The 25,767-nt window shown below is 39.9% G+C and overlaps 1 protein-coding gene across 1 annotated transcript in view; it reads right to left on the bottom strand.

Annotated features, from left to right (window-relative positions):
• Positions 1–11,855, bottom strand: part of elna (elastin a) — a 59,421-nt gene extending 47,566 nt beyond the window's left edge. The window contains exon 1 of the mRNA XM_072668689.1: positions 11,697–11,855. Coding sequence (XP_072524790.1) covers positions 11,697–11,772 — 76 coding nt within the window. The 5' untranslated portion in view covers positions 11,773–11,855. The remainder of the gene's footprint in view (positions 1–11,696) is intronic.
• Positions 11,856–25,767: the final 13,912 nt, after the last annotated feature.

Consider the following 25,767-nt stretch of genomic DNA (forward strand, 5'->3'; position numbering starts at 1 on the left):
CTCTCTCTCCCTCTCTCTCTCTCTCCCTCCCTCCCTCTCTCCCTCCCTCTCTCCCTCCCTCTCTCCCTCCCTCCCTCTCTCCCTCCCTCTCTCTCTCCCTCCCTCTCTCCCTCTCTCCCTCTCTCCCTCCCTCTCTCTCTCCCTCCCTCTCTCTTTCCCTCTCTCTCTCTCCCTCCCTCTCTCTCTCCCTCTCTCTCTCCCTCTCTCTCTCCCTCTCTCTCTCCCTCTCTCTTTCCCTCTCTCTCTCTCCCTCTCTCTCTCTCTCTCTCTCTCTCTCTCTCTCTCTCTCTCTCTCTAGCCCTGGGCCCAAGCTGTGGTGTCTGACACATCTGTGGTACAGAGAGAGCATAAATGTGAAGAATGCAAAGTCAAATAAACACACGACACACAGACGGCGCTGTTTTAAAGGCAAGGTGGACGGCAGGACCTCATCAGCCCCACTCTACTGTCTGCTCTCAGCCCTCACTTTTGTCCGCAGATGCCCTTCCAGACTTGATGAAAGGAACATTCGGGGTGTTTTCTTCCCACAGCTATCTCTCTGAGAAGAGTCAAGCCTCCTCCACCAGGCCTGATCCAGCAGGATTAGGGAAAGGCTTGAATTTCATAAACAGAATGAACAATCTGCTGCAGAATGCGGTCTGCCCAGAACATCTCCAGCACAGCATCTCCTCTAGTATAACATCTCCGGAGTGAACCAGTGTGTTGTTGAGTTAAGGCAGGGTAACACTTCACTTTAACTGTGTGTGTGTGTGTGTGTGTGTGTGTGTGTGTGTGTGTGTGTGTGTGTCCACACAGCTTCTGTCTGGAGGATTAAAAGATATTTCCAGTAGGGGGCAGGTCACTGACTGGCATGAGACCAGTTCTTATTCTGCCCATTAAGACCAACAATGAACATGGTGACTGCTGAGGAGGGAACAAGGGTTAGCCAATGCAAGTAGTGTGCTGGACTCCATCACTTGTTTGCCCACTCCAGGTGTAGGGGTCCCATTTCTCATTCTGCAATTAAAGGGGTGCTTTCACATTCCCCTTATGCTCCCTTACATCAGTCTTCAGCAAAAACACTGAATCAACTGTAAAGTCTTATTCTAGACTGCCATTGCTGTTTCTCCATTTTACAGATTGGATTTTGCACTATGCATTATTGCATTATGATCAAGCAGGTGCTTTCCAGACCAGGCTTCAGCTGTGTTCACCTGAATGAGAAACTTAGAAAACACAGATAAAATTGTAGAAATACAGCATAATTCAAAAATACCTTTTTACTTTGAGGTTGATGGTTTAGCTGATCTACCAGCATGACCGCAGGACCAAGCTGGTTTACCAGCATGACCAGCCTGACTGAACTAGTCAGGTCCAGCTTGAAGGTCAGGGTGGTCAAGTTGGTCATGCAGATAGAACAGCTAGCCCATCAAACTCAAATGAAAACATGTAGAAACTATACGTAACCAGTTAGCATACCAGTATAGGGTATGGTTTTAACTGGAAGACAAGCTTTTTAGCCACTGTGACCATCAAAGCCCAGAACAGACCATCAGAATCTACTGGACTGAACTGGAGTTGTCAGCAGAGGAAACAGCGCTCCAACACATTCAGCGCCTGTGCCTCAGCAGTGCGCTCACAGTGCATCAGTCCTGACACCTGTCAACTATAAAACTCTCCACCTTCCAGCCACTCTGTGCGGCGCTGCACCACTTGGCTGCTCTCGGCCTGCTGGTTTTGTCCCTACCTTAGCTTAGACCTGCCAGCCATTGTTTTGTTATTAGCCTACAGTCCCCAGGGCTATAGTTTGTTTTTGACCATAGCTTTAGCTTTAGCCTAGCTTTTGCTGTTTTACTTAATTTGGTCTTTCTTTGTTTTAGTTTTGGATTTGTTTACCTTTCTAGTTTTCTCATGTTTTTCTCATCAGTTTGTACTTTGTTGATGTTTTGTCATTAAAACCTTCAGTAGTGTCTCATAACCTCATGTCTTATTCCTTACAGCTGTTGTATAATTGTAAATAACGATTAGTATTTTAGCTACAATTGTTATTTTGTGATAATTATTATGTCATTTAGAGTGATAAAAGAGATTAAAGAGACTGATTTAATTTAATTTACATTTTAGTTTATAATTTATCGATTCTCATATCATCACCATGATCTAACAGCTTTAATGCATTTTATGTGTATCATGCAGAGCTATTTTCAATTTCTTACTACCTTATATATATTTTATATATTTTACACTCATTAAAGTGTTACCTGAACAATGATTTCATGATGTTTTCTGAGACTTGTGACCGTGTAAACTCTACAGTACTAAAGCTGCTTCTTATGAGCACTCAGACATCACTTTCCAAAGCCCTCTGCATGGAACTCAAACCTCCATCCAAAAATGAAAACATTACTCTTTTTTCTGTGCTGAAATAATGTATTATTTTCTTATAATAACAGTGTATTATGTGCCATATTTTAGCATATTATTACATACTTTCTTGACGAGTAATAATTACTTTTTTGTTTTTGTTCTAAATCATTTTGGCCCAATGAGTCAGTTATATCAGTTATAGTTATGAACTTACACCTGTGTTCATTTACATAAAAGCTAAATTGGCCTCTCTCGTGGGTGCAAAGTGTTGATAGTTTGTCTACAATAACTGATTCTTTTAGTAGATCTGTATTTTACAGCCTTTAGTGCAGTCTAAGTCTGTTCTGGTTAGGAAATAATGGTGGATAAAACCCAAATCAGCCTTGCAGTGCAGCTTTGGGATGCTAAAACTTCCATGGAGATCATGAGAAATATTGCTTAACATATCCTGTATCCAGCCTATAAAAGTTGGTGATGCATAGGTTGCTGGTGTTTCTAATCAATGCTCCATCTATATACAGAACGTACACATAGGACAGTCTGAAATATACTGTAAAGGTGGCCCCACTTGTTCTCTGTTCACAATAAGGTCATATAAAACCTGACATGACACAGAACAGATAAAATAAAATGCAATGAAAACACACCGGAGGGGGTGCAGAGTTTCGGGTGCTTTATGATAATCATAAAACAAACACTGACAGGCCACTCGGAATATCTTGCAGATGTAATGTTTTATAAGAGACTGGATTTACTAGGTTTCGGGTTTTTTGGCCCCTACGTGCCGTGATTCATTGTAGAACTGGGAAAGTGGAGAACCACATGACCAGGCGCATTCCAGTCAAGGATCGTGTCCACGTATTGTCCGGAACAGATACCGGGGCCCACAAAAGCTCCCGGGCCAAGCTGAAGGCAGGCCAGCCTCGTTCTGGAACAAATAGTCTAGTAGGAGTGTGGCTCTTTGTTTCATATTTGGCACAATCTCCACCGGGCTAGAAATGTCTTACAAGTGTTCCACTCATTGACATTCACTTTGGAATTTGTGGTCATAGTGCAAATAGTTGTAGAGCACTATTGTGCCAGTCAGTAGGTACAAGTGCCAAAGCGGCATTGTCTTTAACAGTTAATCGTGGCTTTCAGAATAAACAACTATTCCCATTCTTAAATGCAAGAAATTTCTCCTTCTTACATATTTAAAATGGCATAAAATAATCATAAGCAGCATAATCATTTTATTGCTCACAGAATATCAGTAGTATCAGACTAGTTTTCGTGGTTGGACACTGTTGGGCTGAAGAAATGTTTATATAATATGTATATCGGCCAAACCACGACTTAAATTTGTAAAAAGGCTATCGTCCTTGGAATTGGACCATGAAGGTCACGTGGGGTCTCTTCAATAAAAGGCAATACCCTGTCCACTCATTCTATGCCCAAATGTTGCCCAAATGGACATCCCTTCTAATGAATGCATTCAGCTACTTTAAGTGGACACAGATGTGCAAATGCACAGCTTGTCTAGTCCCTGTAGAGTGCCAGAGTGCCAAACTGCCAAACATCATGACCCTATTGGCTCCATGCTGCCTAATTCCAGGCGTGGGATAGTAGAGGGGTATAAAGCCCCCCAGCATTGAGGAGCTGCGGAGCAGCGGAAGAACTGTGTTCTCTGGAATGATGGTGGTGGAGCTCCATCCAGTACTTTTGGGAGGAGTTTGGGGATGATGAGGTGGGGTGGTGATCATCATCCAACATCCTGACCTCACTAACACTCTTGTTGCTGAATGCAATCAAATCCTCACAGCAATGCTCCTCCAAAATCTAGTAGAAAGCCTTCCCTGGACAGTAGAGATTCCAACCAAAGCAGCATGCTATGCTTAGCTAAGCTAATTAGCTAAGTATTTCTTTTCCTTTAATGGAATTGTGCAGGTCCACAGATAGATGTGGTTCAAATGCTGCAGAGCAGAGAACACTGCAATACCCAGAGCAGCCTTAATGTTCAGCTAGGTGAATTCCCAGCAGCGTTATCCTGGTCTTTTGCAGCTCAGTGTGTGTGTGTGTGTGTGTTTCAGTAACACCGTGCCAAAGATATGGCTGATAAAATGTCAAATCTGTTAACAGCCACTGATTGTGAATGAGAGGGATAAATTAATGTGGCTAAATGAAGGATCTTATCTCTGGTAGCATTCCTACATTCCAGCGCAGCCCCTGCCAGCAGCCCAGGAGCCTAGCAGAGGATGGTGTTGAGAGTTTGGGTCACAATGTAGTGATTTACAGAGGCCTACTTTCAGCAGAACTACGCTGGAAACACTGCGCTGCACTTTGTTGACATGCACTTCAGTTTGCACTCTTTAAAATTATGTTGTAAATGGATTTGTGGAAAGATGCCATAGTAGCACCACTTTTCAATAGATGGATATTTAACTCAAATAAACGAGCGAATACATATGGCATCACTTTAAAGAAGCATGCACTATATTAATAATTAAATATTCCCAACAGAAGAACCACTATTAGTATTAGTCATTACAAGCCTTCAAATAACATTACAACTAACATCCGATACGCACTGATTCAATATAATCATAAGTATTTATATCATATCAGTATCATATTAGACAGAATGTTTCCAACATTAGTTAAAACAGAAGAAGATACTTTTCAATTCTTTTGCGTGTGTACTGTTGTAGATTGTTTTTCATGCAACTGTATTTCAGGCAGTCAGTCATTTCTTAAACCTGGCATGTGACTATCACATACAGGAGATCCCCCTCGCCATGATGTCAAAAATGTTTTATAGAATTTTTTATATATTTTTTAAAGAATTATATCAAACTCTGAAATTCTAGAATTATGTCAATACTACATAACAGCACTGCCCAACCCTGGTTCTGCAGGTCCACTGTCCAGCTCGGTTTAGAGGGTTTCCTAAATAACTCATTAAAATGTCCTAAATGGGTTTAAGTGGCTCTGTCAAAACACAAAAATAATTTGCAGGCCAGTGAGCCTCCAGGACCAGAATTGGGAACTCCTGCTATAGGACATAGGACAGGGATGTCCAATCCAGGTCCTGAAGATCTACCGTTCTTCTAACGCACCTGATTCAGGACATGAAAACCTTCAAGGGCATATCCATACTGTTGGATGGTGGTAGTTTTTCAGGACCAAGACTGAGAACCCCTGACTTTACTATATTTACTATATTATTTACTATACTGTGACATGCACAACATCTTTCATCTGCTTGAAGTTAAGAGTCTAAAGACAATTCTGGGTACACAGTTCAACATTCTCACATCATTTTTACAGCTGGCATCATTTGATCATTTCTGTCTGTGCAAATGTGAAATGACATGCACTGCAAAATGATGATATGTAGGCAAGTAAAATCATTTAAAATCTAGCCAATGCATCTAATGTTTCTAATTATCAGACTGTTTAGAACAATCTGTTTGGGATTGGTTACATCTAAACACACATTATTTTCATGTAATAAAAACTGATATTGTAGCCAAACTCTGAGCTATGATAAAATATAACTGTTGCTGTTGGAAGCCAGTGTCTTTACTCAGTGGAGCAGATGTTAACATGCCAGCTATCTACTTTCACCAAGAGTGGATTCTTAAATTTGACCTGCAGTTAAAGTCATTAAGCTAACCTGATTTACTAAATAAGGTTCCTCTGGTGTGTATTTTTATCATTATTCTGTACGGTAAAAAAGTCCTGACTTCCTGTTTCAGGCTGTGGGCTGTGTAGAGAGGCTTTAAGATACATTTTATGGACACAAGTATTGGGACACCTGCTCATTCATTGTTTCCTCTGAAATCAAGGGTATTAAAAGAGTTTCTCCTGTTTTTGTTGGAGTAACTGTCTCTACTGTCAAGAGAAGAAGACTTTCTACTAGATTTCAGAGGAACATTGCTGTGAGGATTTGATTGCAGAGTGTTAGTGAGATCCGAATGTTGGATGATCACCTTCCCACCTCCTCCCCAACTCATCCCCAAAGTACCGGATGGAGCTCCTCCACCATCATTTCAGGGAACACAGTTCTTCCACTGCTCCACAGCTCAATGCTGAGGGGCTTTATACCCCTCTAGCCCTTGCCTGGCAGTAGACAGCATGGAGCCAATAGCTTCATGATGTTTATCTGCTCCATGGGGTCCAATTACATTTGTACATCTGTGTCCGCAATGGGTGCAACTACACAGATCTTTCCTCAGCATAACTTCTCTCTGAGCATGATGCAGAAACCCTGTAGACTTAGTGTCTGCCCGGGACCACAGACACGGTGGCAAACAGCACATTCTAATCCATTAGCTCTACCAGCCAACGCACCACGAGACACAGCAGAGGTGTCACATTAATTCTGTTAGGCGGACCATGTGCAGCCAGTGTTGGCAAGTCTGCGCTCCTCAAAGGATTAGCTCCTGAGAGGTGCTCACAGCACACGTCCACCAGAGCAGCAGATAATCAGATTGAAGATTATGCTGAATTTGACGTGGGGCCAATCCATCGTAAAGAACCACAAACGGCAGCAGAGGTGTGCCATCTGATCTGGATGTGATTTCACCCACCTTCAACAGCAGCCAGCCTGGTGTCAATGAAGAGGAGAATTAATGGATTAGGGTTCCTCTGAAGTTCTGAGCCACAGCCTGACGCCAAGCGGCGCCTTTCAAGGAGCGCTCCCTTCACGTCCAGTAAAAAAAATAAAAAAAGAACTTTTCTCTCACATTCTTAATTCTTATGAGATTGGAAAGAGGCGAGAGCCATGCCTTTAATCTGCCCCTGGCTTTTTTCCTCGTCAGCGGTGTGTCATTAATAGCTGTTGTCATAAAACGGACTAATGATTCTGGCTCAGGCCGAGGCTGTTAGCCCCTCATTGCTGTACTCTGGTGGAGGTGTCTAGACTAATACCCAGTACGCAGAGGTGTGAGAAAGACATTGATACCTGATACAGCTCCGGCATAGAGCGCCACAAGATTCATAATTATGTTTCTGACACCTTCGGAGTGATGGATTACTGGAGGAGTATTCAGAGGGAGAGACAGAGACAAACAAATGGCCCAGTGTGATTATGACTTCCTCAAAGGGCTTAAGAAACAGAGTGATGGAGTGGTTAGACTTTTAGGCTCAATCCTTCGACAATTTAGACCAGAGCTATGTAAACTTGCTGACCTCAGACAAGACCCAAAAGAGAAAACTGACAATGCTAAGTGATGCAGAAAATGACTGTATAGTAATAATTGTCTCTTTAGGTCTCAGTTGGGTTTCAGCACATACATATAGTACGTGTACATGCAGTTTCCCAGCATGCAGTTGTTGGTAAGGTATTTATAAAGAAGAGAAATCTACATAATAGTAATAGCTTAAGTTTATACTTGTATGATTTAAGTGTGTAAAGATGCTTTAGTTTGCTGGAATGGTTTGTTTTATGAACAACAGTGTCAGTAAAGTCCTTACAGATTTATTTCAGATTTACAGAGTCACGCTGTTCAGTGAAATTCTTACTTTGCTAATGTGTAAAATATACATTAAATGGAGTTCTATGGGAGTGTGCAGAAGTAATGTGTTTTAATCAATTAAATTCAATCAATTGACAAATAACTAGAATTTAAATGTAAAAAGTGGTTTAAAACTAGATAACCGGCTGCCATCAGATTCTCCACCTACATTCACATCAGCTCCACTGTTTCACATCGTAATTGGTTGTATATTCCATCACTCTGAAATATGGCAGCCATACATGATTGGCCAATTGATTGTGCCAGAATTGGAACAATATTCATGGGACACTCTGAAGTTTGTATATTTTGTGCCCAAAAGGGCCCACAGCTATTAGAAAGAAGTTTAGTTTGTGTCTCTTGGCACTGTGATAATGCTCTTCACATGCTGATAAAATTGTGATTTTTAACTTCACATTAAGTCCAATTGCAATCAAGTAATTGTGATTACATTTAAAAACAAAAGTAATGTCTCTTGACTTCTAAGAGTTAACCTAAGTTAACCCTTCCCCTTTTGAAACCATCAAAGGGTGCAATAACTGTTGTCACAAGTGTTGCTTTAATGTACAGAAGCTAAACACTTGAGACGTAAGTGGCTTTAGGCTTAACTGCTTTAAGGGCCAACCTGCAGAACACATACTCGAGCTCGTCATCCCCTCACAGATTTATACCTATCAGAAGAATAACATCCCAGGTCTATGTGTCTGACAGATGCTGTTTGTGAAAAGGACTGAGAGCACCTAACCCTCACAAGAAGAGGAACCCATCATCAGATGAAGCAAATAGGCTGATCTTAACCCAATGAGCGAACAGCAACGTGACCATTCACATATTTACTCCACAAACCGCACTCTCCTGCCATATTCCCCCAGCGCCGTAAATCACTCTCACCAGCCGAGAAAAACATTCCACCTGCGAACGCTCTCCAGACACACTCTCGAGATCTAAACTTTTCAAGTCTTGGCATCCAATATAGAGGTGATTTGACAATAATGTGTTCTGTGGAACATTAATCAAGCCTAAACTCTAAACTAAAGGGTGGGCTGGTGGTTTTTGGACTGTATGAATTTCACATGCATAGACTATCCAATTTCATGAGAGATCAGGTCATATCCCACATCGCCAAGCCATGGCTTAACCCTAGTGTAGAATTAGCATCCTGTATACTCTCCTTTTTAAGTCAGGGTCAAAATTAACCTGAAGACAACCTCTTTTCACCTCTTGGTGTACAGCTTTAATGGAAGATGATGTCCCAATGTCTCTAATGTTGGGGGTCACTTCAGGACACAAGTCATTCAGTTTAAAGCTGAAGTCTCTTCTGTTAAACATGGCGGTGGTTCATTTTGATCTTTAAATCAACAAAAGGGATAAAACATGCAGGGCAGTGCACTGTCAAAAAGGTCCTCTAAAGGCTGTGCACGTTTTTGACCACTGCCATTCTACCTAGGCTCACCACACTTAACTCAAGACCAACATTTGTAACCTTTTATGGATCTTTCTTTGTGGTAAAAATGTTTAAACTCAACTGGATGCAGGGTTTTCTCAGCTTTGACTCTCAAGCCCTGAAGTTTAAAATGAATGTTCAGAAATCTGTGATTTGACAGTCATGTGCTCTGAATAACATTTATCAAGCTAAACCATTTTAACTCCATAGGGAGGATTGGCGGGTGGGGTGTTTTCAGAGTACGTTAATCAGATGTCCAGATTTGGTTTTGGTTATTCCTGGACTGAAATCATGCAGCAAATTTGCACTATGCAGAACATTTATCATCCTAAACTCAAGCAGAAAGGGTCTTCTGACACCAGAGGTAGGAGGTTTTTAGAATGCATAAATTGGACATGGATGGACTATCTACTTTCATGAAGAATCAAAGGGGGTCAGATCCATTAATGGCAAGCCCTGACATCAAAACCTATAATAGTATAGGCTATAATAGTGGCTGCATGTTTTGCTATTTTAGAGGAAAAGAACACATTCCAGAACAAGAGTGTGAAATGAAATCCCAATCCCTGAGCTGCTCTTGCATTAGCTTTTTCTAAACTCAGTAAGGAGGATAAAAAAGGCAACAGGTGTCCTACAGACATGCAGGGTCTGACTGAGCGTGCTTCTTAGCACAGAGTATGGTGGAGTTGCAGAGCAGAGCAATCCCAGGAAATAGCCAAGGCTTTTTACAGCATCCGACTAAATTACTGAAATGAACATAGCAGACTGATGAAATGAAGACATGGGTCCGATGGCTTTATATGGAAAACATACTTCGGTTGCAAATCCTCGCCGACAACAAGAGGATCTGCTCCTTCACTGTAAATCTGTTCACCCCTTACTGGAGGCAGAGCTCTCTTACACAGACTGCCTGGAAACACCTATGTGAATGAGTGCAGCAGAAACTATTTCTGAGCAAATAAATAAATCATTCTGAAGAGCTCTGGCTTTGTTGCAGCATCGGGAAGAGTTCTCACATGCTTTCCAATTGAGGTTTGCAATGGGACAATACGCCTCCGAGAACAAAAACAACTTCAATCTGAAGAGAAGGGGGTCGAGAGGGGGAACTCGGCAAAGATTTCAACCCCTCTGTGTTTTTGGTTGGTCCGTTCCACAGTGTTCTGATTCATCAGCGGCGCAACTTGCCAAGGGGTAAGCTGTAGACAATTCCAGCCATCCAATCTCCAGCTCTCGTGTGACTTAGCACAGAACCAGATCTACTGGGGGGCTTAATTATGGGTAATCTACACGATGGAGCTGACAGGAATGGAAGTCCAGCTGTAGACATACACTTCTGTGTGTGTGAACCATGCTTAACCCTAACAAGTCCAGCAGCTGCTCAGTAGTTACGAAAGCTCGAAACTTTCCACTTGGGACAATTCATTTCAGAACTAATTCCAAAAATAATACAGTTTTAAAAAATATACACCCGAGGAAACATCTGCGACGGAGTCGGACTTTACTTATGATCTATTGTTGTAAGGCAACACACATTTGGCTGCATATACTTTATCTTGGGTCAGGCTGTTTCCAGTTATTAACCTTATAAAAGCAGGGATCTGCAGCAGATTTACTTTGAAGACAAATGGAGCAGGATTAGTCTGCACATAAGGTATAAACGCAAAGTATGTAAGGAATAAAGTCTGGGGGAAGGGTTGGACCATTAATAATTAATACAAGCCTTCCAGATATAAGTGCATCTATCAGGCTGAAGCCAGAGTATGAAAATGCTAAAAATGTAAATATTTATTAATGATGTTAGAGAGTGTCTTGCTTCCATTTGTTTTATCAGAACCACTTCTGTATTTGCATATGTAATGGGTTTCAGTAATATGTATCTTCTGAACTGAACCAGGAACATTTCTTGGATCTTAAATCTTGGATTTCAAACAAATTGCAAAATATCCCAATAGAGATATCGTCACCAATTACAACAGTGCCATTCATCACAGGGGACCATATTGCTCTGTAAACTATGGTGTGTTAATAGGACATGCAAACTCTTAAAAGATTATAAGTGTATGGAACCAAATCTCAAACACTACTCTACATAATCTGTCATAGTGAGCCACGTTTTAACGTTTTGAAGTTAAACAGTATGTAAATAAATGGCAAGGTGCATATCTCCAAGAGTTTGAAAAGAAGTGAAACACAAAGAAATTCAGGCATTTTGGGAACTTTTTAAGTCATTACTTTTTTTTTTTTTTTTGCTAATAATGGACATAAAAACTAAATCTTATCATTGTTACCATTGGAAAAAGACTGGGCAAATAACCGGACTAAAGAGAAAAGAAAGAAGAATGAAGTAAAATCAGGAAAAAGTTGCACCTGTCTCCGGACTTACACGCTAGAGCAAAGAGCACACCTACCTCCCTGCAGAGAAGGCTGCAGCAGCGTGAGGAGCAGGAAGCTGAGAAGGAGTGCCATGACCGTCCCGTTAGCCATCTCTCCTCGAAATGCACCGGCCCGATCCAAATCAGCTGGTTTTATTCTCAGAGAGCTAATTACCACTTCACAAAGTCTTGAAAAAAACAAAAAAGGAAAAGAGTTTTTTTTTTTTTTGGGGGGGGGGGGGGGATGCTGGACACGACGTAATTAAGAAAGGGCAAAGCTTTCGGTTCGATGGATCATTGCTCTTTTTTCTCTCCTGTGTCTGGTGTTGCTGTTTTTATTCTGGTCACTCCTGCCAACAAAGCTGAGCACTGCCAGAGAGAGAGAGAGAGAGAGAGAGAGAGAGAGAGAGAGAGAGAGATTGAGAGGAAAGGAAGAAGAGAGAGAGGAGAGGGTGGGAGGAAGGGGGAGAGAATAGGGAGAGAGAGAGAGAGAGAGAGAGAGAGAGAGCTCTTTCCCACTCTCTCATCCAAAAATGAATTCGGAGGTCTGCCAGACATTCGCATGGATTTTAAGAAAGCTTATCATTTTTATAAGTGAAAAAAGAAAAACAACTAAAAGCAGTGCTTGGGTAATTATGTTTACTCCATAATTAGTTTCTGCAGGAAGAATGAAAGTCTCTGACACACACACACACACACACACACACACACACACACACATCCTTAAGGGCCAAGCAAGGCTTATATTCCAGTAAAGTGCTGAGCCTTCTACTCAACAACAGCTCAGAGACGAAAAACTCTCAACAAATATTCCTCCTAATGAGATCCAGGACAGACTGAAGTATGTAATAAATTAATGGAACAACTTGCACATTAACATTGTTGCAAAATACAGACAAACCTGGTGCAAAAGAGACTGACAACAGTGCTCTCTGATGGCTGTCTGGAGAGAGAGAGAGAGTAGTAGACATTTAGCAGGGCAGTGAGAAAGTGCTCCACGTCAGAGCAGGCTAGCTGGCTGGTAGGTCGTCCTAACAGACACCGTTGCGTTGTGTCTGGTGACAGCCAGACGTGAGCAGTGGGGGAGTAGTAGTGACACATCCCTCACCGTTGCCAACTATGGCTAACAAATGACTACTGTAGTCCTCCTCATGACTCTCCTCAAGTGTTCTATACCTCAGACCATCAGTCAAGCATGCAGGCAGTCTACTGATGGTGTAAAATTGACTGCTGATGGCTTCATGATGGCCTGTACCTGCGGGACCTCAAGCATTGAGACTTTAAGCTTTCTAGCGGTTGTTCCTTATTCTAACAAGAGTAGAATTAGGGTGATCCAAAGCATGAACCAGCCCTCCCTGTGCTTAACAGGTGGAAGGGTGTTCTTTTCGTGCATTTCGTACATTCTTCCAATCCTGGATGCAAATGGCAAACCATCTGTTAAAAGACTGATGCAGAAAAGATGATGGCTTCTACAAAAGAATTTACCATGAACTTCCTGAAGAGACTGACAAACAGAAGCTTTTGGCATGGCCCTTACAGTCGTCTCACCTGAGGATCATAAAATACTTGTATACAGACCTTAAACAAGCTATGCAGCAAGATGACCCATGAATATGTCAGAACTAGAGACCTTCTGAAATGACAAGTTGGGTAAAACTACAAGAATGTAAAGAACTTTGCTACAAAAAGCATTTGCAAGCTGTAATTTTTGCAAAAGGAGATGCAAATTAATTCTGACTCTATAAGATACCCAAACTTTTGCACAAGCCACGCTGGTCATTTTGAATATGATATTGAAGACAGAATAAGTGTACCCACGGATTGGCTGATAATATTGTGTTTAATGTTTTATTAGTGACAGACTTTGTTTACTACTTCATAAATTAAAAATGAAAACAAAAACAGAATAAAGAATCACAACCCAAACAGTAACAAAAAAGCCAAGAGTAAAATATCACAAACAAAAAGCTGAAGAAAGACACAACAAACACAAGGGGTATATACACTCAACAGAGAACAGGCGGGGCCAGGAGCGGAGACAAGGACCAAAACAACAAAGAATGAAGCACATGGACAAGAAACACCTGGGAGTATAAACAAGCAACACTATGCATTATACAACACTACAGCACTATACAACACTACAGCACTATACAACTATACAGCACTACAACACTATACACTACACTATACAACACTATGCAACTATACAACTATACAATACTATACAACACTATACATTCTACAACACTATACACTATACAACTATACAACATTATACAACTATACACTATACAACACAACTATACAACACTATACAACTATACAACACTACAACACTATACACTACACTATACAACACTATACAACTATAATACTATACAACGCTATACAACGCTATACATTATACAACACAACTATACAACACTATACGACTATACAATACTACACATTATATAACACTATACAACACTATGCATTATACAACACTATACAACATTATACACTATACAACACTATACACTATACAACACTATATGACTATACACTATACAACACTATACGACTATACAATACTATACATTATATAACTATACAACCACACTATAAGAAGTTATGGGCAACTGGCAAATTGCATTAATGTAAACTCCTGCTCTTGTGGCCCAGTGCTGTTTGTGATATTGTGCACAGATGGACAGATATTGGACTCACCCGGGAACATCTTTTGGACACAGACTGTCCTGTGAATGAATATATATCATACTGAAAGCAATCCAACATGGTTACTGATGAACCTTCTGGCTGCAGATGCTCTATTAAACCTGTTTTGCCATCTAAGCTAAAACTGATCACTACCATTTATCCATCAACATGCTCTGGAGACCAGCAATACCTCCCATCAAACGTTCAGAATAATGGGAAATGACAGGGACTTCAGATCACTCACTGTGAGAAGATTACCCTCCAAACACCTGCACGATGCTTAGTCATTACTCAGCAGCCACATGGTCCCTCTCCACACACCTCATTGTCGACCTGCTTGTCACTTTCATCTCCTCCCTCCTGGCCTCATGGACGCTGCAGTGTGTGGGTTAGTTCAGTATTAGTTGAAAATCTGGCAAGAGCATCGGCCCAGATCATTCCTTTCTAAATCCAGGACACTCAGGTGGAGCAACCATGTGAACCTTTAAGGCGCCCAAATGATGACCTACATTATTCAAAGAATAAAAAGGTTTTCTTCAAATCAGAAATCCATCAAAGCATTAGTGAAGGTAACTTTGTTTAAGGACACTGTCCACAATAGAGTGTAATCTTCTCCTGAATCGCGGCTACAGGCGTGTTCGGTGAGTGAAGATTAGTGTCTCCACAAAGCTGATTCAGGGCTCAGCTAACAGGCAGAAGCTAATATTATATATATCTCAGTGTGTGTGCATGTAAACATAACATATTAAATAATGTAGAAATACATTTTAATACATAGGAACATTTATTTATTAATATATGATTTTATTTATTTGAAGGTTTGTAATACAGTATCTGAATAATGACAATATTTATTTAAAATAAACATATCCTATGTGCTCCTTTAATGATGTCCATGGTTATGTGTTTGCCCTAAAACACATCTGTATTAAAGACACGTGCATGAAGTGTGCATGGTTCTTTTAAAGAATCCACAAGAGACGATGGGAGATGCTGGTAAAGCCTTTGCAAAGACAGCAAACAGGTCCGGGGACACATGAATAGAGCCGTTCCCCTTTTGCTTACAGTAAATCATTAGCCAACACCCAAAGCATTATGAACTTCTATGACCTCTCACCACATCCTGCTCAAGGGCATCAGTCCAGTGTTTAGTTTAAAACTAATAACTTTTCCCTAATGAGTCTATGTTAGGACACTGAGTGCATTTTTTGGAAGTCCAAAGTGTTCCCCTCCGTTTTGGTCGGTTTCTCTATTTTAGCTCATGTCTGGTGCTTGTCCTTTCAGCATCTTGTTGTTGCCAGAAGACTGGGCTTGTTTATGTATTCGGGGAATATGTGAATATTACGCAGGCCCACATTTGTCAAATAGCTGCATTGTAAAAGCATTCAGCACTCAATTCTAAAGTCTGGTTACATTTTTTGGATTGTTTTTGGAGAATTATACAGAAAAAAGGTTCTGTTTTATTTTTGTGTATTATCCAAACTGCTTACAGTGCTGCAAAAGTCCTTAATTATGAATTAATAGAAAGAATCTCTTAAATTGGTCTGTTAATGTCCTTAAATTAATGAACAGTGAAGATTTGGTGATTGCTCAATTTCATGCAATCACAGATAATTTGAGCCAAAATTATACTCTGACATAGCTGATAATTCATTTCGTGGGCACTTATATTCTTGGCAAGGCAAGCTCCCCTTGATCACAACCTGCATCACATGAGAAAAGGCTATAGTATATTATTACATTTCAATCAAGGCTTCTTCATAGGAATAATGTGTGGAATTCAATACATCAATGTCATGCATTACAACCACTGTGTGTGTTGTAATGAGCTGAGAGGAAATACAGCCACAAGGTGTGGGGAATGACAGTGCCTTCTGAAATGGGCTACTCCACACAGCCATACAAGCTCTGCTTGAAGAAAAATAATTTGCTTGGGCGTTTGGCAGTTTTCCTTGGCATGGTTTTGCCCGTGTGCATGTTAAAATATGATTGAGTCATTTCTTTATATGAACTTATAAAAGAAGCAGACCATACTAATATTAACTTTCAAGTTCTATTCTTTTCATCTTCTGACCTTAAGCTTTAAGAAGGTTTGATTGGGTGATCAGTTAAAAGAAGACAGATTGTCCCAAGCAAGTGCAGTTTTGCATTGATAAGACATCACTCATGGTGATTCCAAGTGCAGGTTATAAAGAAAAGCTAGCCTCCACCCTTAGTACTTTAGCTTGAACTGAAGTGAAACGGGCCGGTAATTGCCATGGACCTTTATAATGAGCCATAAATGATGTAATGCATAGAAACTAAATACTCACTTAATTCCTATTAGTCAATCAGATCATCATTTTTATTTTTACTATTAATCCAAATTGCTATATAACTACATAGTTATGTAAATTTACAGCAGTATATTACAATATAGCAGCACATAAATGGTGAAAATGGTAAATATTAAATCCAAATTCTAGGAAAACATTTTACTCAGTTTTACAAATAGTCTCAATAGTTTTCCAAATCATTTAGGTTATACAGGAACACATTCCCTTTTAGTGTATGCATGCTACACTAAGATGACTTACACTATTCTCAGACAGAGCAGTTGAAAGCAGCATGTTTTAATAAAGAAACATGAATAATGTATTTAAATATTGTGTGAAATAACAGAGCATGGCCATGCCTTGTGGTCGCCGGTAGGATAAAATACTACCCAACAATATTTGCATTAGTGACATGGTTTACACTTGCAACTGCCACAAACTGGCTGCCATAAAGTGACTGGTTTATGGCCCTTCATGTTGTTTTATTGGTTTAGCCATGAATTAATGATGTTATCTACTGATACCTTTCAATCATTATTATAGCCTTCTTGCTTCTACAGTATTGCACTAATATGGTCAAATATTCTTGGCCTGGTGTCTACTTCTGCATGACAGCCTTCTCATTTCTTTTTGTAGAAAGAAAGTCTACAAGCCCTGTTCCAGAGAAACTGAAAATAGACGGGGTAATAGATAAGACACGCAGAAGAAGCAGTTTGCATAGTTGTATAAAAGGCTAGACTCTTACTCACCAAGAAGGATTCTCAAGGTCAAAAACCATATCAGGGAGGTGAAACATTTGGTGAGTGCTAGGTGAAATTAGAAACAACAAGGTTAGCCAAGGGCCGAAATACCAGTAGTTGTTTCAGTCGACTTGTAACCTCGTCTCTACCTAATGATTTTAATGCTTAAAAAAATAAACAAAACAATTAGTGAAAAGATAACAAAAGCATAAACAGTTATATTACTCATTTCTTGCTCATAGATTATTATACAGTACAACATTTAGATTGAATGTACATACTACATACTACAACATAACTATGTAACCTATCAGGTATTTATACAATTTCTCATATTAAAGCATGTTTCCTCGTTTACACTCTGTGGCCAGGAGAACTGCAGATGGTGTTCCCTCAGGCTGGAATGTCAACACAGCCCTAGTGTCACTCAAGCACAGGCCCAAGCTGCTGGAAGGCCTCCAGCCTGCATCGCAGACAGCAGGCCAGGTTGCCAGATGTGGAACCTCTGCTATGACATTAGCTGTCGGGCAATGCCGTGTCCCGCTAACATCATGTCCAAGCCACAGGGCTGTGCAGTCCACCTGATGGAATTCAAGTCAAACCTACAGCTCTAAAGTAAACAATACATTGAGATTTAATGTGTATGACTGTGTTATCTTTACCATTTCATAACCTCTCTTACCATTTCTTAACATTTAGGAATAAGTTGTCTACTAAAAAATATTTCTAGCAAGTGTGAGATAGAAGATATCTTGGAGTTTTGATGCTGCTAAAACACAAAAGTCAGTTTTAACACCTACTTACAAAGATGCCTAATTTTCAAAAGCTAGATACATAAAACATGCTTTACGTGATTTCTAAATACAATATTAATACCTATATAAAGAAAAAGTGTAGATGTAATGTTGACATGTCATTCACTGTGATGTTGCAGCTCTCTCTGCAGTGGTATCAAACCATCTCTGATTTAGGAGAGAAGTGTGAACAGACACAGGCTTCTAATTTACAGGTTGTTCACCAGGAGAACCTAAAGTACCCCCCTGTTACTTTATCTATTGAATAACTACAGATCAAAAAGTTGTCCAGACAAACAAACACATAGCAGCTCAAGACCTCCCTTAAAACCTTGTAGATATATTGAAGATGACTGGTGCATTCATCAATCCAAATGACATAACCAGATACTCATAGTGGCCCAATGACTTGATGATTGCAGTCTTCCACTCATCACCTTCCTGATCACAAATCAGGTTGTGATCATGAGGGATAAATATCAAGTAGTCGGTGTATGGATGAACGCTAGCATCTTTGCATAAACTTTGGATGAGCGGTGTGCTCAAAATGTATGCAAATAAATACTAAAATGCAATATTTTAAATATTCATTGCCCAACCTTTCAACGGCCTCTCAGTCACCCTTTTACTTAACCACATGTAAACACACACATTGAAGTAAGACAGGAATGGTAATGTTTTGTGCTTTACAGACTTTTATGTAGTTCAAATTCATTTCAACATCCATTTGTAATGAACTGGGCTGGTAGGGTAGAATCAAATGGAAAGTATCTTACAAAAGGAACCAACCAAACCTGTAACCACTTAGCCATCAAATCACCTGTATTAGTAATTGTTGGACACAACCCTGTAAAAAGCTTGGAAAGCATGTGGTGCTGAACTACACTCTAAGGATAGCTAAGCAATTAGACATATGATGGATTTAATCATTACCTTAAACAGTTGGATTAAATCACGGAGTTGAAACTTGATACACATTCTTGGAACTACTACATGGATATTGTGTGATACTCCATGTATTTTTTCACTTTGTAATCCATCGAGGAAATTCATCCCAAGAGCAAGAAACATGTTTGGTTGCCAAGATAGCTACATTTTAATGATGTAGTGATCCACATTTTATCTGCAGCATTTTCTGGTTCCAAATATACAGTGCAGGACTATGTTGGCCTTGACTACTAGGCACTTTCATTTTTAAAGACCATTTGTTCCAAATGCTCAGTTCTAAATGGGAGGACAGTTCAAAGCTACTCTATGCAGAGTACTTTAGCCCAACAAAGAAGCAGTTCATGTTGTCATTTTACCACCAAACTCTGTCTATTATGGTGGCCCTAAAGGGTAAACCACATATAAACACATACAACTAAAAAAGAACAGCAAGCAAAAAATGACCCCCAAAAGAGAGCAATGTTAAATAAAGCCAACCACACAAATAAAAAAAACACATGAGAAAAAAGAAAAGCAAAAAAAAAGAAGAGCCCCCTCTTAAAAAAAAGAGAAGCAAATATAAGTACTACCAAATACAAATAAAAACACATTACGAAAGAATAATAAAAAAATATAAAAAATAATAAAACATATTTTAAAAACAATGATAAAAAGGCTGCCCTCTTGCTGCACATATAGGTGCACTGTTTTGCCCAGAAAAACACCACCACTCTTCAGAAAGTTGCTGCAATGCAAACACAAAGGTTGCTACAAACAGAAAAGTGTGCAAACTTTGATGCAATGTTTTTTTCCAGAAACTTTATAATCAGAATCATTTTGTATTCTATAATTTAATGTTTTAATAAACTGACTTAACATTAGATATTCATTATTTTTGCTCTTCTGAAAAGCATAAAATCGAGTGAATTGTTATATCACTATAAGATAGTTATCCCTATTAGTAGTCAAACATTTCTGCGCACCTATAACACACATACAAAGATTACTCTCTCCAAAAAACACATGATCAGTCTCTTAAATGCTGCAAGTCATGGACACTGTCTGTTTGCCTTATATTTCCTCACCTCCTCTCACTCACCTTTTACTGGCTCACCCCACCCAAGCACTTACCAAATTCCCTCCACCCCTGCTCCCATCATATGCAAGGCTGACCTTTACATCTTACAATGCTTGGCAGATCTAAAGAAATGTCATTCGATTCATAATAAGAAGAATAATATCAGAATGCTGGAAGAATGCTCTGGGACTTATCGACCGCTTTCTCAGGGCTCCGTGAACATATGAAGCATGTTGGATGGCCAGAACAGACTCTTGGCAGTGGCAGCTGGTGGTGTATGGTTTCAGAGCGTGTAACCCGCCATGAAGAAAGAGGCTTAACTTATCTGAGCATGTCTGCAGCTGATTAGAGGACAAGTTTCAGATGGAGCCAGGTTTAGTAAAAGTGAGCACGGAAGGAGCCTCGCACTGATGGTGACGGAAAAGACATCAGTGCATTCAAGCAAAAAACATATTCTCACTGTACGCTCATAAAAATTAAGAGCGCTGAGAAAGGGGTTTTGAAGTAACGCCAGAAATGTAGCAGATAATTCTGAGCCAAAACCAGCCCAGGAAAAGCATTTGTACTTAAATAATCAGAAACATGCAGAAACAGAACAAATGAAACAGAACATTATAGTCAGTTTAAACACAAGAACTTCATATCTCAGTAAATGTGCATGTGTTTACAAACAGACTTTGACCTTGGTGGATATGCAGATGCAGAGAATAACAGCTAGCATCTATGGTTGCCATTGAATCATTAGTACAGTATGCATGTCTAGGTCCTTGGTTTTGCATGTCTAGGTCCTTTGTCATTCTTCATTTTCATTCATTATAAAATAATTAGACATTTTCAATTCCTACCCATTGCTAGAAGGCCACAAGTGCTGGAGAGTGGGGAACACATTAACACAAACTAAATTGGATTTAACTGTAAAAACATTGTGTATCTTTGACTGAAGTGTAATCAATGGTTCAGGTTTTGACTGACAATGCTTTTTCCCATGCACTGATGGATCTGGTACTCAGCCCAATCTTCCATCTGCCACAAGATGACGTCATTTGCATGTCTATGTTAGCCATGGTGAAAGTGTTTTTTTACTGTGTTAATTCTATGGATTCTAAGCAGTGCTGTGTTTTGTATGGCTACATAATACACAGATCAGGATGACTTGCGTTTACTGAGCATGGAGTTTGTCTGAGAGTAATTGTTAGTAATTGGATTCAGAGTGTCATTTCATTTACCACAGTAGAAGTTTGGGACATAAACAGATTAACAACTGAAAATGCTGGCTGTTATATTACATTAATTACAGGCCAGAATAATTTGAAAAAAGGTGCTGTGAAATCAGTCTGTTAAAATGTAACAGTAGATATAACAGGAGAAACAGGATAACATCAAGCGGTTGCATTTTGATGAACTGAATTATTTTCTAACGTCCTTCATTGTAAGCATTATTCACTAAGATTGATTGCTTTTGATAGACTCGCCCCGTAAAGTGCAATGAGGCAGGAATTCCTTTTTTTACACTCAGGCTTTGCTATTGTAAAAGATCGACCTACGTTTCAAAGCTGCACTTCAAGAAATCAATAAGCACTTCTGATACTGTCTCTCTTTACGATCAGGTGGGGTCAGCTTATCAAGGCACACAAAGAAAGCACAAGTCCACAGGAGTTATCACAAGTGTTTACCCAAGGTCTGCCTGTGTGACTCTAGGAAGGACTGAGTTTTATTACCTCTCAGAGGGAGGGAAAGAGACAGATCAATTCCTCCGTTCCAGATAAGATGGCTCGTTCTCACACTTTACCCACGCCAGCTCAGGGTGGGTCCTCCTCAGCAGGGGCCAACAAGCTGCCTCCTTGAACAATTGGGGAAGAAACGGGTCACATCCACCTCAGGAACCAATTAAGAGCCTAATCAATCACCAAGGAAATGGACCTTTTGGACCTGCCCTGAAAGGTTCAACCACCACAAGCCTCACTCACACTCGCCCCACCAGAGCTGGCACTGGTCTACTGGATGACATAATGCAGTGTAATGCATTGAGCAAGGGGAGCAATGGCGGAAGCCGTAAGTACAATGCTCACTCCATGGGTAATGGAAGGAAGGGCTTTTATTTCAGACAGAACAGGGTTTCCACTTTCTACACTTATCATTACCACAGGAAAGGGTGAGGCTGCTTGCTTGGCTGACTTCAGACCTTCTAAGAATGTGGTGGTTTAAGCATTGTATGTGAGTTGTTACTACATAAACATTCACGTATACATAAAGTCTACATAACACTAAAAGCAGGCAGCGTTATGTTGTCCATATTACAAATCATTTTTCTGTTCTCGGTTGAAAAAAAAACAGTGAGAGAGAAGCAAAAGGTCAAGAGTTTGACAACGCATTTCGAACCAGTGCCAAGCCAGAGCATTTGGCCAACTGTACAATGTCCAACAGCAGCATTGTGTTACATGTCTGTCTAGAAATCCAACATTTTCTCTCCAGACTGGCATGACAATGATATGAAAACATGGAGGCCTAATTAAGGCAATGTTTCAGTTGGCTGGTGCACAGAAATGCACTCTTTGAAATCCAAACTATGAGGCATATCATTATTTAGTGTCCTAAATAAAGTATAGCAAGCTGGTAATGAAGAGAGTTCCCAAACAGGCCTGAGCAATCTCACTAGAGGCGGACATTAAATGCAAGCCAACAAAAGTGGCCAATTTTGTGGCATTGTAAAACCGATTACTCTAATAATGCTGTCCGTGATGTGGGAGCACATGTTTTACAGCTAGAAAAACACTGTGGTGTAATGTAACCAGCCTTGGTCACACTAGAAGTACTGTTCTGTGATGTCTGCAAGTATTTCCATGACTCACGTTTGATACTTATGCTAAGGATTGTGGAGTTAGCATGCAAGGAAATGGTGAAATACAAAATACCTAAATGGTCTTAAATAATGAGCAAACATGGTATCTGTGAAAATAAAATATGTTTAATTGTTGCCATCAATCAAGTTCTGGGGAAGGTCTCTGCAGTGGAGACTGATGGGAAGAGATTTGAAGTGAAAAAACAATTTTCTGAGTCTCAGTGAGAAATCCAGAGGAAAAGACACATGGTTTAAGTCCTCAAATATCTAAATTCTAAAAGCAACAGACAGACAGAGGACCTGCAACCAACTGTGTTCTAAATTCTGCACTGTGCAGTTATGTAAATTCATGCACATCCAAAAAAAAGCATGCACAAGAATCTTTGGTGCATTGCTGTGCTTAAATTTGGTATACAATTACTGAGTCAAAATAGCCCTCAGTAAGTCAAGACACACAACATGTACAGTAATGTAAGACAGTGGCTCTTCCACCATTCAGAGGACCTGATAAAACAAATGAACTAATCAAGAAGCTCTTTCTGGGGCAAATGGGCTGCCTAAGAGGGGAAACTACTCCATGCAATATGCAGAGCCTGTTGAGGACCAGACCTGAGAAGCACCCGTGTAAGCCACTGGTGGAGCATTTCAGCTTGACTGCAGGTTTGTTCACTCAGTGCAGAAAGAGTGTCAATCTCATCAACTGAGTTTGTTGTGAAATCAAACTGACATTATAGAATGTAAATGACATCACCAATGTATGTTTATGTTTAACATGTGTGATGCCCAAAGCAGTACCTGTCTGCTTCCTGAAAGCTCAATGTGCCATTAATACAAGCTAGCCATGTTGCAGGATCACTTTTCCACACTGGATTTAATGCAGCTAACAGCAAGTCCATCTTAAACACAGACATTTGAAGCTAATTAAATCCCTTTAGGTTTAAAACATTGCACTGAATGCTATTGTGGAGCAAGTTTGAAAACTTACAGTATTAGCTCTCAAGTTCTGATGATAGGGAAGAATTAAATGAACATAATGCAGTTAAAGTAGCTAACATATCATTTAGCCTACATTAGCATGTGTTTGGGTAGTGCAGTCTCTATCCAGGTTCTTCCAGTCTGAAAAGGCAAGCTCTACTCTGACCTCAAGACTATTACTGGAGAAATAAACCTGTTAACTATCCTGTTAATAATAATAATAATAATAATAATAATAATAAGGAAATAATCCTGTTAGCTGGCTGCTTCAAACAGTAACGTGCCAATGATTAATGCAAGACCAGCAATACACTACTACTTTACAAGTACTGGTATCTACTGATTCATTAAGGGCAGAGTAACGAGAGCTAAACTAGAGTTTAGTAACCACGTCTAAACTTAAATAAAATCAATATGGACAAATAATGTCCTTTTATTTCAATTAACATGTTTAACAAGTGAACTAATTAAAATAGTAAACATTACTGGGTTCCACCGAGACCAGACCACAGCATTCTGTTTATAGAACTGATTTGTGTTTATTTACATTCATGTTAAGGCGGTTTTAGGTTGTGGTCAACAAGCTGTAGTCGGAAACAATTTGACCAGTGGTTGATGTATGTTCATCCCTCTAAAGTAGCATATTTCTGTAGAAGAAATGACCTTGTAATGCTGGAATATTGAGTGTGATGACCCTACACGCAGGGTGTCAACACTTAAATGAATTTTGAAATGATGGTCCCATGGAGTTTCAACCTAACATGTACAATTTAAACCAGCATGAATACATTGCACTGGCAGAGCAATGATCTCGATGTAAGAAACCTTGAGAACAGTCTGCTGGAAACACTGATGCTATTACAGAGAAACCTAAAAATTTAGATGTTTCACATAAACTGTCAGTTTTGCGACTGATTTGCAGAAATTTATGATTAATGTTGACAAGCGTTTCACTAATGCTGCCCATTTAGCCTAGCTCCTTATTGACAGTGCAATTTAGTGCAGTATTTTGCTTAATCTCTGTCTGGAAAACTAACTCATAGATTTGCTGAGTAGACTGAAAGCTGGTGACTGCCTGGACAATAAATCTTCCAATAACTTAATCAAAAGCTCACATAAGAAAAAGCACAGACGGTCTTTACCTCCCCTTAACTAGAAGCTCTTCCAACAGACATGCATGGCCCACTGTGGTACTGCTACCAGGCGCCAAAGATATTTGCTGCACTTCATGCTGCCTTTTTGATTGGCCTGAGAGGAGAACCACAGCAGATGCTTGGCCGCCTCCATTTCCGTTTTCCCTCCTGCTGAATATGAATCATTTAACATTGTGTTGTTGCATCTTCTTGTCACACAAGATTTGTTACTTGAAGCAATAGTTCAGGGAATAATTAACTTTACACAATTTATCTTAAATCCAGGCGGCCAGTAAAGTCATGGTTGGTGTCTAAAGTCACTTCTTCATTTTTCACTGGTGGTATGAAGTTTATGTCCCATTAGAACAGTGCAACTGCATTCCTAAATCCTCACATACACTATATGTTCAAATGTTTGTGGACACCCCTTCTAATGAATGCATTCAGCTTCTTAAAGTTGTTCACAGCTTGTAGAGAAGAAGTAGTGCCAATAGAATAGGACTCTCTGGAGCAGATAAATATCATGACCCTATTGGCTCCATGCTGCCTAATGCCAGGCGTGGGCTAGAGGGGTATAAAGCCCCCCAGCATTGAACTGTGGAG

The sequence above is a fragment of the Salminus brasiliensis genome, chromosome 23 (genome assembly GCF_030463535.1).
Source record: "Salminus brasiliensis chromosome 23, fSalBra1.hap2, whole genome shotgun sequence".
Classification (NCBI taxonomy): Eukaryota; Metazoa; Chordata; class Actinopteri; order Characiformes; family Bryconidae; genus Salminus; species Salminus brasiliensis.